The sequence below is a fragment of the Larus michahellis genome, chromosome 13 (genome assembly GCF_964199755.1).
Source record: "Larus michahellis chromosome 13, bLarMic1.1, whole genome shotgun sequence".
Classification (NCBI taxonomy): domain Eukaryota; kingdom Metazoa; phylum Chordata; class Aves; order Charadriiformes; family Laridae; genus Larus; species Larus michahellis.
Window position 1 is genome coordinate 11,728,046 of NC_133908.1, and position 15,753 is coordinate 11,743,798.

At 46.1% G+C, this 15,753-nt stretch overlaps 1 protein-coding gene across 15 annotated transcripts in view; it reads left to right on the forward strand.

The window, feature by feature from the left end:
• Nucleotides 1-15,753, forward strand: part of PITPNM2 (phosphatidylinositol transfer protein membrane associated 2) — a 137,127-nt gene that overhangs the window by 88,221 nt on the left and 33,153 nt on the right. For all 15 annotated transcript variants that reach the window (XR_012589821.1, XR_012589822.1, XM_074606936.1 and 12 more), the window contains 3 exons: nt 1,308-1,541; nt 8,764-9,087; nt 12,089-12,184. Coding sequence is in view for 13 of the 15 variants with exons in the window: in XM_074606936.1 (XP_074463037.1) it covers nt 1,308-1,541; nt 8,764-9,087; nt 12,089-12,184 (654 nt within the window). In the remaining 2 variants the exon portion in view is untranslated. The remainder of the gene's footprint in view (nt 1-1,307; nt 1,542-8,763; nt 9,088-12,088; nt 12,185-15,753) is intronic.

Sequence of the window (15,753 nt, forward strand, 5' to 3'; positions counted from 1 at the left end):
CTATCTGCACTTCGGAAACGTGAAGGTGTATTTCATTTTTGCTTCCCCTTCCCTTAGTCTTGCCCTCATGCAGGTTAACACTTCAGCTTTGCAGCTGTCTTTGGGAGATTGGGTCAATGAACCTTATATATGTAAGGATGTAACGAGAAAAGGCAAAAGGGAATGTAAAAAGGCAGAGAATAGCAAGTGTCATAGCAATTCCTCTCTCTTGCTGTCCATCGTGGTCTGTGCCCTTGGCATTTGCTGGGGACCCGGCTCCGTGGCAGGGAGTGCTGGCAATTGCAGCCACGCAGGACCCACGCATCCCTTGCCCTGGAGCTGCCGAGACTGGAGAACTGTTGAGCTCCTGCTGACTTCTGGCAGCCCCACACTGCGTTGGCCACGGCGGGAGCTCTGGGGAAGGACATCTAGTGGCTGCTCTGGCTTCTGGAGCGCTGTTGACATGGGGCACATGACAGTAACCCCATGCAATTTTACTTGAGTGTTACGTGATTTGAACTTCTTCGTTTTGAACTTCAGTTTGACTGTCCTCATTCCTAAGCCTATCTGATCGGGCTTTCGGTACTGAGCAAACAGGCCTGAGTCATGCTGCCTCACTGAGAAGTGTCAGAAGAGCTGTTGTTCCTTGGCAAGTGCGATCCTGCCCTTCAATCCAAACCTCAGATGCTTGTCTGAGATCTGGCGTGAGGGTTGCAGATCTTTAAAATATGTTCATTCACCCTGCTCCCATTGCAGTTCCCACTTCTCCATTGTTGAACTCGGACTTAAGTTAAACTTTCTGCCTTCCATAGTACATCTGGTCTAACAATAGCACCTGAGGAGTTACCGGTACCTTCACTTGAGGGACTCCAAAGATAAGCTGTTCAGTGGGCAGCGTCCTTTCTGTAACAGTGCTAGGAAAGGGCAGGTGTATTTAATTGTCTCAGATGAGACAGAGTTGTAGCACTGAGTGACACTAGAAAAGCTGAAAGGTGGAATGTGCAAAAGATCTTTTTGTAGCTGGAAAGACGGAGTGTGCGGGTCTGCCAGAGTGCTGTGGATCTCAGTCACTGTGGGCAAAAATATCTATTTGGAGCAAAGCCTCTGTTTGCTGGAACTGCACGTACTAGTTCCTCTGTCAGAGCTGGTTGCTGCCCAGGAGCAATGTGTAAACAATTTAAATATCAGTTGTTTAAGTGCAAGTAAAAAGAAACTAAATCGCTATAATGCTTCTGGGACTTACCAAAACAGAAATAACTCCTGGAAAATGATATTTTCTTTTGTTTGGGAAAAGGAAATGACTAACTGTTTCTACTCTCTTTCTATAGATCCTATTGATATTGTTAAAGATCCTATCCCTCCGCATGAATACAAAGCTGAGGAGGATCCGAAGCTGTATAAATCAGTGAAGACTAAAAGAGGCCCCCTCTCGGAAGACTGGATTCAAGAGTACAAGAACAACCCTGGGAAATACCCCATCATGTGTGCATATAAACTTTGTAAAGTCGAGTTCAGATACTGGGGCATGCAGTCGAAAATCGAGCGGTTTATCCACGATGTTGGTGAGCATTTATAGTCTTCCAAAGTTCACTGTTGACTCCTTAACGTTGTTTCTGAATTGAAACACAAAGGTGAGGTATGTGCAATGTATCGTATCCCAAGACGTGTCTGTGAAGAGATTCTCAGATCTAATTGCTCTTTTGCAGAGCTGTGGGTCAGTTCAGAAAAAATCATGTTATTCTGTCACTTATAATTGTATGTGTGAATCCAAACCACTGGAAGGGTTGCCGCTGAAAAGGGTTTCAAGTCCTGTGTAGGCGAGATTTTGCGTTCTCTTTTTTTAGACAAGGATTTGACTGTTAATCTTTGCCATATCTTTTTCAAAATCTGCCAGTTTTCTTCATTTTGGACAAAATCCTCAGAGGCTGCTCAAAGAAATGAGCTTCACCTGTGAGTCCTAAGTGGTTTCAGAAAACCGCTCTCTGGAGTGTCTGTAGCTTCCACCTGCCGTGCGGCAGCAGTGGTGGGTCTCTGTGTGGCCGTACCTCTCTGTCCCCCGTGACAGCTCTCAGTTGCGAGTAAATGCTGCTTTGATTGATGCATCCTTCTTAGGCGAATGCTTTTAAGGAGGTATTATTTGTGTCCCAGAAGTAACTAAGTGGAGACGGTGCAGGTGGTGGCAGTGCTGGCAGTAATTTGTTCTTTGCAGAAAATCTGTAACACAACCGAGATAGTTTCTGAGCCTTGCCAGAAGAGACAGGATCTGTGGCCAGGTGGAAAACTTAAAGAATGTTTCAAAGAAGCATTCCCATCTCAAAAAAAGTGCAGAGCTATGGCTGTCCTAGGGCAAAGAAAAGGGCAAAGAAAGGCCCTGTAAAGGATGCTACTTGCTTGCTGTTTTACCTCAAACGAGGATAGTCCTTCTCCTACATGACCGCTAGAGCTGTCCCTTTTATATGCAAAGCTGCTTTGAAATGCCTGATGCTAGCATAAGTAAGTAATTTTATAGCTCTTTTCTGTCATACTGTGCTCCTGAGAGCTGATGTGGAAAACGCTGGTAGTGTGCACTGCTCTTTGAATAGTCACAGGTTGCTTTCTTAAAGCTCCTTTGGTTTTACTTTACCCCCAGATGGAAGTTTTTACCTGTTACAGACCGTATTAGAAGTGGCGCTCTGCAATGAGCTCCCTTGGTGTTTTGGTGACACGGGTTAATTTAGTGTACACTGCAAAACACGGGGGCAGAATAACAACTCCATTGTATCTATTAAATGGAAAAGAAGCATGTGATTCTTCCAGTTGTTCAGAGGTGTTTGGCATAGATTAAACTGTGGTCCCTTCGAAACATTTCTTTTGTATTTCATGAAAGATTGCCTGACATTTTCCTCTTGATTGAGGCTTTGCAGAGAGCTGAGCCAGCTCATTGTCTGCCTTTCAAAAGCCTTTCCACGCTGTTGTAATGATGGCAAATACTGTTTTTCAAAGTGGTTAAGATGCATAAAATCAGAAAAGTCTTTAAGGCAAGGCAAAGTTGAGTGAGTGAAAAGTGAAAGCAAAAGCTTTGGGTGTCTGTGGAAGATGCGTAGCCTTCCCCTGCAATGGGATAGCCGTGGGGAAGCCATTAGTGGGTGGGACAAGTGCCAGACCTCGTCTACCAAAGACAGCAAGGTAAGAGGATGTTTAAGTTGGAAAGATGTGGGCTACAACACGTCTGACCGGGCTTATATACTGCTCCCAGTTTTGGGGTTTCAACTGGTGACCGAAAGCAGATGGAGACCTTTGTGCATTGTGCAGCCGATGGTGGACCAAGCTCTCTGGTGCCAGACATGTTCTTGTGGGCCAGCCACTCCTTGGCATTTTTCTACTGGTTCCTCCGTTCCCAGCTCCTGCCAATTTGTTTCTTGGGGAATTAGCGCTCTCTGTGCAGGGTCACCAAGGCAGCCAGAAATCTGATGCAGAAACCAAGAGCTGGATCCAAATGCTGCCCGAGGAGGGGAGCAGTCCTTTAGTGGCGCAAACTAAAATTAGAGAATGGTTTGGAAGAAGAATGTGTCTGAGTTAAGTGACGGACGGGTTGTGATATGTAGAAAGGCTACTGAGTGCAGAGGGAGTAACTCTGGGGGATGGTGTTGAAATGTTCTCAGTCGTACTGAGTGCAACAGCCATTTTTTCTTATGACTAATTGGACAGTTACTCAGTGCTTTGACAGCCTGAGACACAGACTAAAATTGTGGGCTATTAGTCTACTTGGCTGTAATATTTGTATGCTTTTTTACTCCTTTCCCATAGAATTTAAGTTTAATTGGACTGGCACTGCATAATGTTCTGCTCCCACTTGCTTCCTAATGGTGCACGTGGGCTGTGATTCTTTTGCTATTAAACAAGTGTGTTGACTGTGTATGGGTTATTGATTATATACTGTGGCAAAGTGTGTTCCCATCCCGGTAACTGCAGCTTTGTCTAAACCAGTGTGTCTTAGGCTAAATATGCCCGAATTGTTGCACAGTGGTGAAGTGGGAGCTGTTTTACAAAGCTCTCTTGCAGAACTTTTGCTTCACTTAAGCCCTCAAACAGAAAGTTCGTGCAGAAGGACGCTGCCCGGTGGGGCCTGCAGGTAGAAGGATAGGCAGGTCGCTCATAGCATGACGCAGGTGTCACCACAGGTTTTTCTTTGTGAGTGGTCTGAGCAAGGGAAGAAGGGAAGGTGGGGCAGCAAGTAGATCTAACTCCGGGTTACCTTTGATCAAATGCGTTCAGACAACCAGAGCTGTGCTGACGGGGTTATGGGATCTGTTGTGACTATCAAGGAAATAGCGTTGCTCAAGGAAAATCAGGCATCCTTTATCTGCTGCCAGGATGTTGTGAGAGCGCATTATAAAATGTTCTGGGATGTTGCCACTGGGTACATAGTCAATGGCTATCTGAACAGTTTTATTATACGGATAGTTGAGGGGGTTTGGTCAGGATTTGATGGTGTGGGGGGGTTTGTTTTGGGTTTTTTTCCATTAAGTTTTTGTTTCAGTTACTATTTTTACTTCAATTTGAAAAACAAACCCAGAACTATGAACAAAAGCTTTTTAAATTCGGCTAAAGAGTTCTCTCCGTCCTGGCTTGTCTCATAGTCGTTTACACTTCTTTTGTGAGACTAAGTTCAACACCGCAATCTGCAGGCAAATCATTTACAAGAGTCAGCACCTCATGGACTCAGCCAGCCTCTGCAGCAGAGTTGTTGAGGTGGTGAGTTGAAAGGCAAGTGATTTAAATGTTTGCACCCTGCTAGACTCTTCACAGATGATCTTTCTGCACAACACAGTGGGAAATATTATAATTAAATCAACAATGATGGGTACTTCTGAACTCAGTCTGCATGTGTGCATTTGTGCATGTGTGGTTTCCTTGGTTTTTTTGAACCAAAGCATTGTGCTCTCTAGACAAACAATGAAGTCTTGCTAACTACTGATATTACTGAAATTGGCTGGTACCTGCAACCGTATAAAACCCCTGTTCCTGTTATTCTTGATTGACTTCAGTTGGGTGACTTGCCTGCTGAGACTGTGGGGTTATTCTCCAGTTGGGGGCAAGAAGGCTTGGATGAGCATGGTGCACACTGGGTGGAGGTGGAAAACCTACTCTAAAATCCTCCCTGATTCTCCTGGGCTGCTCAGTTCTCTCTTCACAACAGAAAGATCTCTTTGGGAGACCGCCTCCTACCCTGCAGTTCTTCCATACAGAAGCAGATTTAAACCAGAAAAAAGTCGATTGGGTTCGTTTGCTGCGTGGGTGAGAAGGGGGCGCGCACCCCACGGCAGGTGGTGGCAGGAGGGCTGGAGGAGCGTTGCATTGCCCAGAGCCTCACCTCCACTGGCCTTGTTGCGTTCTGTCCCACCTGGAGTAAGGTGTCGGGTGGGATGCTGTACCCAACCTGTCCTCTGTGGCCAGCTCCCGCTGCCCGGGGCAGCACGTCACAGGCTTGCGAGGCAAACTGCCGAAAGGGCTGCAGCCAGACCTGAGGCATGGCTTGAAAGCACAGTGCGTGGGGTTGAGTGTGGGACAGGGACTTCTCCGGCTGAGCAGGAGGCGTTTGCACCTCCCCTCCTGCCAGAGAGAGAAATGAAAGCGAACTGGACCACAGATGCCTTCAGCACTGTCCTGATGGGCCTCTCTGATCTGTTAAAAAGAGAATTTTTCCCAATTACACTCTGTTTCCCGAGTCTGATCTGTCCCCTCCTTTTTACTTTTCAAACAAAAAACTTGTTTTCCTCTAACATTTTGATAAAAAAAATGCTTTAAGATTTGATTTTTTCCATTGCACAGGGAGGGGAGCAGTGTCTGGACAGGTGAGGACAGTCATTCGTAGCTGGATCTTGAATCTGTGTAGCTGGGGGGGGCATTCGGTGTGTCTTCTGGGTCTCTGCTGCCTACTGGAAGGCTTCAGCGCTGCAGGCTGAAGATTAATTCGGTGATATACTCACGGCTGTGCACTGAGGGACTGCTCAAGTTTTCCATCTCTAGCAGTGAAGATTTTTTTCCGGCAAGCCATGACTTTTATTTTTCAATTTCTTCTGTACCTGGACAGCCTCATTCTCTTCCAGGTTTTCTCCTGGTGTTTAAGAAAGAGAAATGCAGCATCGCTGACACATCCCAGGTGAAGGCCAGAGGCTGGGAAAATAATCTCATTCTTTTTGACTTCATAACTAATCTGGAGCAATAGAGGCACAACAGCCATGAAGCCCTGTAATGCCACCCTGTTTTCAAAAGAACGAGGCTTTAAGGAAGGGTGATTTGGGATGTCTAATCAAAGCGATGTGAGCAGTGCAGATGGAGAGGTCTGTGGGTTGGGAGGAAGCAATACAGGCAATTTTTGTCATCTAAGAGATGAGGTGAAAGAAGGCAGAGGGGGAACTTCAGTAGACGTTTTTTTACCCCCAAGTGGGTTTCATGTTCCCTCTGATGTTAGTCCATTAAAACAAAGATATGCAGTTGGTGGCATCTCTGCCTTTACGCAGCGTTTCCAAGGAGCTGGTGCACTGATACATCAAGGCTGGATTCAGGAGCGAGAGCAGAGGCTGCTGAGACCTGGAACGGAGGAAGCCTTGGGATGAGAGCGAGGGGGCCGTTCTCTTCTCTGTCTGGTCATAGTCTGCTGTCAAGGTGTTTCAAGCAAGGTAGAAGTGGGCATTGTGGAAGTCCAAAGGATAGTTGTGGTGTTGGACACTGAATTACAGCAAGGGGAAACCTTTTAGTGGCTTTCAGTGTGGGTGTGATGTGAGTTTAATCTTCGTTTTTAAGCTCGGCTGGTTGTCAATCATAACGGGAGGTGAAGAGGCTAAAACATTCTCCTGTAGTTCTGCAAAAAGTAATCTGGTGGGGGAAATAACTCCGAATCTCGGCTAAGGTTGAACAGAATTAAGTTGCCGAGCCCCCTTGTTCTGCCCCCAGAAGGTCACAGTCTGCTGGCTCAAACTTGCCTCTCCTACATGGAGCTCTCTTCTGAAAGTCAGGCAGAGAAATGCATAAAATATTGATCGATTTAATCTTGCTGTACCAATGAAGTTCAGGTTGAGTTGGTCCATTGCATTAGCTGCTGATCTCAATGGTTATTTCCTCCTGACAGGTTGACTTGTGATGGCTGGTGGCATTAAGAACTAACCAAAGTGCAGAGCAGAAAATAAACTGCCCAGGCCTGGAAGGAAATAACTATATAAAGATTTGATTTAAAAAAAAAAAAAAAGTGATTGCTGAAACAAAAGGGATATTTAGGCTGAAGAAACCATGGCAGTGGTGGGATCTATGACTTTCTGTGCACCAGTGAAGCAAATGTTGCTGGAGACACCTTAAAAGCCTTGCGCGCAGTGGGGCTCTCCAGCTTCAGCCGTGTTCCTGGAAATGGAGGTGGCTTATGAGGGCCATCTTTCCTTGTGGTGGTGCTTTTAAATTATTGTAATGTAGCCTGTTGACTGCTGTCTGTCTTACAATAGCAGTAGTGGTGGTGTGGCCTGTGGCCTGTGGTCTTCAGCCAGGGTCTTCGTTAGAGCGGGAGCCTAGCTTCCCTGCCCGCCGGCTTTCCAGCGCAGCATGTTTCTGCTCCAGGCTTAGCAGAGGAGAATTGTGGATCCGTAATCCCACTGACAACAATTCCCACTGCTGCTTTTGGCAAGTCCTTCAACCCATCTCTGCCTCAGTTTCCCGGTAATTAAAGGGGGAACAACACTTATTGATTTTTTTATTTATTTTTTTTTTTCCTCCCCAGAAGGGCTTCTGAGAATTAGTTTGTCAGTATTTATAGAAGCTTTTAAAAGCACCATTAGTGCTGTGTGCTCCCATCAGTAATAAATAGCAGTTTGGAGCTTTGACCTGTCATGAGCTTTTAAGCAATAATATTGGTGGAAAATCCTGAGTGACTATACTGTTTTTAAAGTCTTGGTGGTATGATGATGTCAGTCAACAAGTTTAAGTCTCGGAGGAATGTTTCTGTTGTCCGGTCAGGAGCATCGTGTGTTGATACTGAGACAGTTCTTCCTTTCAGATGTGTGATATGTTGAAATATTTTAAGTTGGCTTTACCTGCTTCATTTTTCTCATGCAGCAGAAGACAAATAGTATCTGCAAAATAAAGCATGTTTATTCCCTCCCTTACTTTTCTTCTCATCCCATTATCCCAGAAGCTTGTATTTGTGATGTAGTTTCACTGATATATAGAAACTGGGTTTCCAAGGAAAGGAGGGGTTTTAGTCTTAGCACTGGTGATGTGGGGTGTGCTTCTGTCATGTGGTGAGCTACGTAGTGTTCATGAAGGAAATACTTGAAACTCTCCCACATAAAAAAAAAAAAAAATCAGTGTTTTTTGTTGTTGATGTTGGCATTTTTATTTTTTCTTCTGGGAGCATACTTCACTTTGAAGGCTGGATCCAAACTTCCCAGAACTTCATGGGAGATGCAGCTGTGGTCTGGGCCTGGCTTCTCCTTGGTGGAGTTGGGTGGTCACAAGACAAAGTCCTGGATCTGGAATTAGGAAACCCAATCCCTTCCCGAGTTAAAAGCAGTCGCAGAAGACTGCCTGACTTGTCAGTGCATGGTTGGTTAGCAAGGATTGAGGAGATAAAGTACATAAAGTGACCAGTTTGCCATCCTGACGCTTGCTATATGAAGGTCCTTTACTGCAGCTTGTGGCGTGGTGTTGTTGATGCCACTGCAATGTCCCTTCCACGGTGCCTTGAGGTTTTGGGGAAGGGAACGTGGATTCCTGCAGTCTTGTAGCATTAGTGACCGGGGTGTTCTGGCTTTGCAGGCTTGCGGAAGGTCATGGTCCGTGCCCATCGGCAGGCTTGGTGCTGGCAGGATGAATGGTATGGGCTCACCATCGAGGACATCCGGCAGCTGGAGAAGGAGGCGCAGTTGATGCTGGCTCAGAAGATGGCCCAGTTCTGCAGTGAAAATGATAGTGAGCAGCATGGAGTCAAAGACACTCCTGGTGAGAAGGATGTTGAAGCCAACACAGTTTCACCTGTTGACACAGAAGATGTCGCTAGTAACAGTGAAACAGCCTCTGGAAGATCACTCACTAAACAGTGGTCCACCTCTTCCAAGTCCTCACGATCTTCAAAGAGAGGAGGTAAGATGCTGCTGATGACTTGCTCCTCTGAACTGCATAGAGGTTGGGCTTTTTGGGGAGGTACGACCATGTCTCCTGGTGGCTGGCACTGTTGGGCCCATGCATATTTCTTCTGTGAGTCCTTTTAACTTAGAGGCCTTCTCTGCTGGTGTTGCAGGCTCAGTCTTCTCAGGTGACCTGTTATGGGTTTGGGAATGTTTCTAGTCATTCCATAACTGTGCCTCAGTGGCACACGGCAGAATTCTTGCCAATCTCAAAAGCAGAGAAACTATGAAAAAACAGTAGAGCAGACGGCAGCTGGCTAGCAACGCTGGGACTCAGAAGATGACAAGGAGCAGCACAGAGGGAGTTAGTCCCTGCTGCCCAAGAGACACTGGTGGCTTTTAAAGGGCCTGGTCCTTCAAGCGGTGTTCCCTTTCTGGATCTCTACTTGTCTGCTGTGTCACAGAACTGCCCCGGCTGTGGGTCACTGTTAACTGCTGGGAGACAGCTACAGCAGGTAGAACCCCGTGCTCCTTGGCCGGGGTTATACACCACTACATGCCATTCGTTTCCGAAGCGGGCGTCTGGCTCTGCGGGTGCTGCAGTGTAGCTCACACAGCGAAGCACCCCCATCACCTACTGGGGAAATCAAGGCAGGTACCCCCCAAAAAGTGGGTGGGGGCTGCCTCCTTCCACTGTGCGGTAGCTGTTCAGAAACCAAACCTCACAGCCTGCGATTAGGTGGGACCGTGGATCTCGTTTATGTTCCCTTTTAAATGCCATTCGGCAAGCTTTCAGGATTTTGCTGTTAAAGCCCCTAAGGATACCCTGTAAAGACTCAAGTCCTGAATTTTGTTACTCACCTCTCCCTCGGCAGTCACCCTTCTTTTGCTGCGTTAAACTCTTCCCTTCCTCAGACCGTTCTGTACAAAGGGGTGAGTCCTCAGCGAGTTACAGGCAGATGGCTTGAACCCTCAGCAATTCCCTCTCCTTTTTGCCAAGCGCAGCTGATGGCTGGGTAATAGCCGTCACAGCAAGAGGGCAAAAAAAAATCTTGATTTTTTCTGTAAACCCCAAGAGACAGCATTTCTTCCAGTGACAGTGGAAGGGGACATCTTGGGTGAGTGAAGCTTCTCCATCTCTCATTTGCATTAACTATTGTGAGTTGAGTCTCCATTTTTATTTACCACTCCATCGCTGATTGCATCGCGGGGTGAATGAGAGATGAGCAGTAGTTTTACCTTGCGATGACTCACTGGAGTGAGCCCCAGGGAAGAACGTACCGGCTGCTTCATAAATCATTGTATAAAGATAAAAATGCTGGCTACTTTATTTGTACCAGGATTTTATATTGATGTGTCCATCTCTCATTATGCTCTTTGTAATGAACCCCCTCTGCCAGTGCTGACGTGTTCATTGGAAGCTGTAGTTTTCAGACCTCTTAGGATTTCACTTGAAGGTTTTCACTGGTAGCAAAGCGTGAATTTCTTTTAAACTGCAGAATGTCTCAGCTTTTACAAGAAAAAGTAATGAAAGAAATGAATTGTGATGTGCTGGGGAGTACGTCATGCAGATATTTTAATCCTTCTTCATGCTGGCAGCGTATTAGCATACGGAAGCAAGGAGGGCTGTCTCGCCTTACCGCTACCTCCAGCTGGAAAAAGCAACGCCTTCTCTGCAAAAGATTTTGGTCCTTTCTATACCATCCGAGCGAGACCTCTGGTGATAGCAGGACCCTTGTCGCCATCCCATGTGTTATAATATGCTCTATTTTTAGCAACTATTATGTGAGTGCCTTGACGTCACTCCAGCGTGAATTAGCTCTGCTCTGCCAGCCTCCTCGCTCGCTGCTCCCGAAGGGGTGGGCGTGGGGTAGTTGGGGGCTGCTGAGCCGATGCTGAGCTGCAATTAGATGACTCTGCACCGGGTCTCCATCCTCTTTTCCATGTGGCAACCGGGTGGCAAAATTAGAAGAATTTGACTTACAGATTTAGCGCCGTTACAACAATAGCACGGAACGGCTCGTGCAGCTGTCACAGTAACCAGAACCTTTCAGCGTCTTTGTATATGCTAAACGAGAATTTGTCAGTCTCCTCAGGTTTTTGCAGCGTTAGGTTAGGTGGCTGCTGCAAGCGCTTTGTGTGCGCCGTGTGACATGCAAGAGCCGTCCAAAAGAGGGGAGAAAAGCTCCCTCCCGTCGTTCTCTGGACAGTGCTCCCTTTCGTAGACGGCTGTTCCGTAACGAGTTCAGCCAAGAAGAGCTCAGGCTGGATCATTGCTAAATTATATCTGAGGGGGAAAAAAAAAAAAAAGAAAAAAGAAAGAAGGCGTACCATGTTTATATATAGCACGGAGAACTCTGGAGGGGAAAATGAAAGGGAGCAGGTAGGTGTGAGAAGGGGAGGGCAAACAGGAACGAGAAGGACCCGTTGGGTTTTCTCCTCGCTCCGTCAGGACAGCCGCTCTGACAGTTCCCTACGAAGTAGTTGGGTAGCATGTTGTTTAAATCATTCAAGTTTAAAGTTTAAATAGATCTCTAATCCAATTTGTGTGGAAGCAATTTCCTTCCAGAAAACAGATTATTTCTATGCAGGCTGCTCTGCTTAGCTACCCACCCGAAAGTTAGCGAAGCAGAGGCATGGTTTGTGTGCTGATTAGAGGCACAGAGAAAGCTTCCAATCAGCCTGCTTCCTTCCTAATTGCAAACTTTAAAACCCAGCTGATTTTGCACGTCCTACTAACAATTATAAATAGCTGCCATTCAAAATAGCATAGGAGTGATACAAACAGCTTGCTTTAATGTAGCATCTTGCTGGCAGGTTCTAACAACAGTAAACAAACAGGATCTGTAAAGCGGTACACTGACATCACACCAGCATCATCGGGGTTTTGTGTTTTTAATATTGCAGCAGTGAATTTTCATAGAGAACACACGACTCTTCCTCCAGCAAAGATCATGTTGGGAACTCTCCGTCTTGTCGGTGTAGCGTATCACGTAAGGCTTTTTTGTTTTTTCCAGCAAGTCCCTCACGCCATAGTATCTCCGAGTGGAGGATGCAGAGCATTGCCAGGGATTCAGATGACAGCTCAGATGATGAATTCTTTGATGCACATGGTATGTGGAGCCTAAATCACCGTCGTTTGTTCCCTGAAATGGTGGGGTAAGAGAACGGAAGGCATGAGGGTGGGGGGTGAGTGGGGAAGGAAGCGAGACTTTTTGCTTTGTTTGAAGTCTGTTCCTTTCTAACCAAGATCCGTGCAGCACCAGTGCAGCTTCTTCAAGCATCCCCAGCATCACCCAGCAGACTCTTAGATTTCATGTAGCGACATTTCAGATTCAGCGTGATCTGTTTGAAGGGATCTTAAACAGTCGTATCTTCGGAGCTGTATTTTATTTGGTGCAAATGAATGTGGGTGAAATTCAGCAATACTAACTGGACTGTGGGTGTGTCCTAATGATTCTGATTCAGTATGACTGATTATTTTTCTAATTTATTTTTTAATCAGTAGGAGATATGATTAATTGTCCTGTCTGGGCCTGAAGAGACCCAAATTTGCCTTTATTAACTCCTTATTTTCCCATTCCAAGAAAGACAATAGTGAATGCAACAAGGTACTTCAGGTGCCAAAATTAATCAGTGTTGATTCCAGAATTCTCAAAGTAATTTTGACTATCCGTATTAGGAGAAAGCTGTGGTATTTTTTTTTCTCTGTGCGTGTGCCTGTGAAGAAGCTCTGTTCCACTGCACTCCTTTTATATATTGTACTTAATGCGCATTTAAGCCTGAAAGGCTCCATCTCTACTGACAACAGATGGACTCTTCTCTCAGCTTGTAATGCTAATCTGAGTTGGATGCGCAACGTGTGCTGATGAAGTTGGTGACCTTTCTGTGAAATGCAGTTGTTAAAAGATGACGCCCCGGTTCTGTAAAGCAGAATTTCACTGACGTTCATCTGGATTTCACTGATGTTTGGCTAAATTTCAGTCTCCAAAAATTTGATGGTATTGTCTTCCAGAAGAGTTCTCGCATCGTGTGTTTACCATACATCTCAAATTCTGGGGTAAAAAGTGGCATGCTATCGTAGAGGAGTGACTTGCACAATAGAGCAGCTTAAGTGGCCGGGGTGCGTGCAAGTCGGGGGATGAATGTCTCTCTTGCCTGGAAGGAGAAGGGCCAATTTAGTTTAAGTGTCCCTATTTATTAACTTATGTAGCATCTACAAAAACTATGTGAGGGATTTATTGTAGCAATATACATACAAGAAAAGAGGAGTGAGTCATCGAAACGGCGTCATTGCTATCCACCCTCTTTTTTGCCTTTTTAATTACTCAGTAATAAAATTGGGATCAGACAGCTCTGCCTGGGATCCGGGTCCCCAGGGAATCCCTGACATGCTCCTAACAGGCCTGGGAAGGAGAATTAACAAAAATGAGCCTTGTGCCACGGTTGGTGTCGGCACCTCTGTTGCCGTACTTAGAGGAGCTTGCTAACAGAAAAAGCAGCTCCTCTTGCGCTAGCACACAGCGTGTCTCTGTTTACGTACAGATTGTCCTCCCCAGCCCTCACAGTTGGGTTTGCAAAGTCTGCCCAGTCTGATGGGATTCTGGCTTAGGAGCTGAAGCCTTGATGCGGGCTCATCAGCGCAGCCCTCTCTTCGGGAGGGACCTCGTGTTGCCCCTTGGCCCGCAGATGCCATGTCCCAGCCCCGGGTCTGTGAGCAGGGATGAAGCACCCGCTTGCGGCTCATCCTGCTGGGAGGCTCGCGGGGTCGGTGCCATGGGAACTGGCACAGACCAGGATGTGAGTCAACACCGAGCAGAGCTCCTCAGAAGTGCTTCCCATATACACACACGCGTTTCCTCGCAGTGCAGTGGGTGTAACCTGAGCCCAAGAAGATTTCTTGTCGCCGGCTTCCCACTCATCCTCATTCACTGGCATACTCTGGTACAGATAGTGACAAATACAGTAATATCTAATATCTATCCTGTAATGAATGCTAATAACGGGAGTAATATCCCATGCAGTGATCACTTGAGCAGCAATAAGGACTGTAATTAAACCTCTCATGGAAATAAGTTTAATATTTAGATTAAGTTGCTGGAAGAGCTTTGAGTACAGTTGTCCTCTTAATTCTCTGCCAGCATGTGTTGCGTGCTTGTGCTTTCCAGTTGTTCGGAACAGGTAGCTCTGCACTCCCTTGTGCAGGGAAATGGGGATTTACTCAGATTTTTTCCATAGCTGAAAAAGGAAATGGCATGCTGATGCGAAGTTTCCAGGTCGCTCTGTTTTTATGGTCAAAGGGTAAATAGAAACTCCTAAAAATAATTGGTCTTTGCTTTGCTCTGCACTTAGTCCCCTTCATATTTTTTTTTTAAGGTATTGCTCAGATTTGCTGAAAAGATGAATATATTTCGTAATCTTTTTATTTCTCATCCTCGGATTCTTCCAAGTAATTATTTTTCTTAGTCACTGTACAGCAACAAGAAAGGGGGAATCCTAGTCTGGGACTCCGAAGATTACAGCTTTTAGATTTTCAAGACATCTGTAATTGCTGCTGTTATTATTATGGTTATAACTCTTTATTAAATTTACAAGCCCAAAATTTTCAGGAAAGAAATACTAAGCACAGAACAATAAATAAATTAGAAAGCACTTAACCTCTGTGACGATAAAAGATACATCCTTAATGTAAAAAAAGAAAAGAGAATGGAGGGGAAAAAAAAAAAGGAGACAGCAGCCCATACCAAAGGCATCTTTGTAAGACTCGAATTGCTGCTGTTTGGTTTCCCAGGGGTTCAGGTGGGAGCTCCGGGACTCTCTTTCCTTCCCAAGAACCTGCCAGGATTAAGCACAAAGCGTGGAGGCCGCAGCGTCCTCACGCTGGGTCCCTGCTCTCACCCGATAAAGGAGCCACCAGGCTGCCGCTGTCTCAGAGGACCTCTGGTTTGATGTAAACACTTTTGTGAGCCCTTTCTCGGGTCCAGACTGGCCTCCCCGCGTTCAGACTTGGGCTGAGAGTGAGCTCAGCTTCCCATGGGGGAAGTCCATGTGTGCTGGATAACCTTGCCTGGGCCAGCAGGTGGGGGGGTGTCCGGTGGGGGCACTGGGATGAATTCGTTCAGCGCTATGGCTGCTAATGCCTGCTTAGTGATTCCTCCGCAGGAGGATACTTGTTCTGGATACTTGTTCATGTTCGGGGTGCTACTGTGGGTGTTTTATAGGGTCTCTCCTTTGTATGCCCCTTCCTTTTAATTACGCTTCTAGGAACAATATTTTTGGGACCCTAATTCTTTATCAAGTGTAGTTGAAATGAGCCAGGGGATTCAGAAGATCCTGAAGCAGGAGGGAAATGGCAGAGACATTGCGCTCAGTGTGATCAAACGAGTCTCATCTCCTAAGGAAATCAGGCGAAAGATATCCCAGGGAGTTCACATTTCCTTTATTACTCATGCCTTTTTAGGTGTTCGGTCCTATTAACAATAGTGATCCTTGTCACTGCTTCCCCCAGAGACCTCCAGCAGCTTTCAGACAGGTCTGGGAGGATCCCAGTAGCAAATATTACTTTGTCTTCGCTCCTGTACTGGAGCGTCCTGGCTGCTTTAGCATCGTCAGAAAGCATAGCAAGAAAAACATCAAACTTGGTGCCTGAAATGGTAGCATTAAAAAACCATTTTGTTATTTT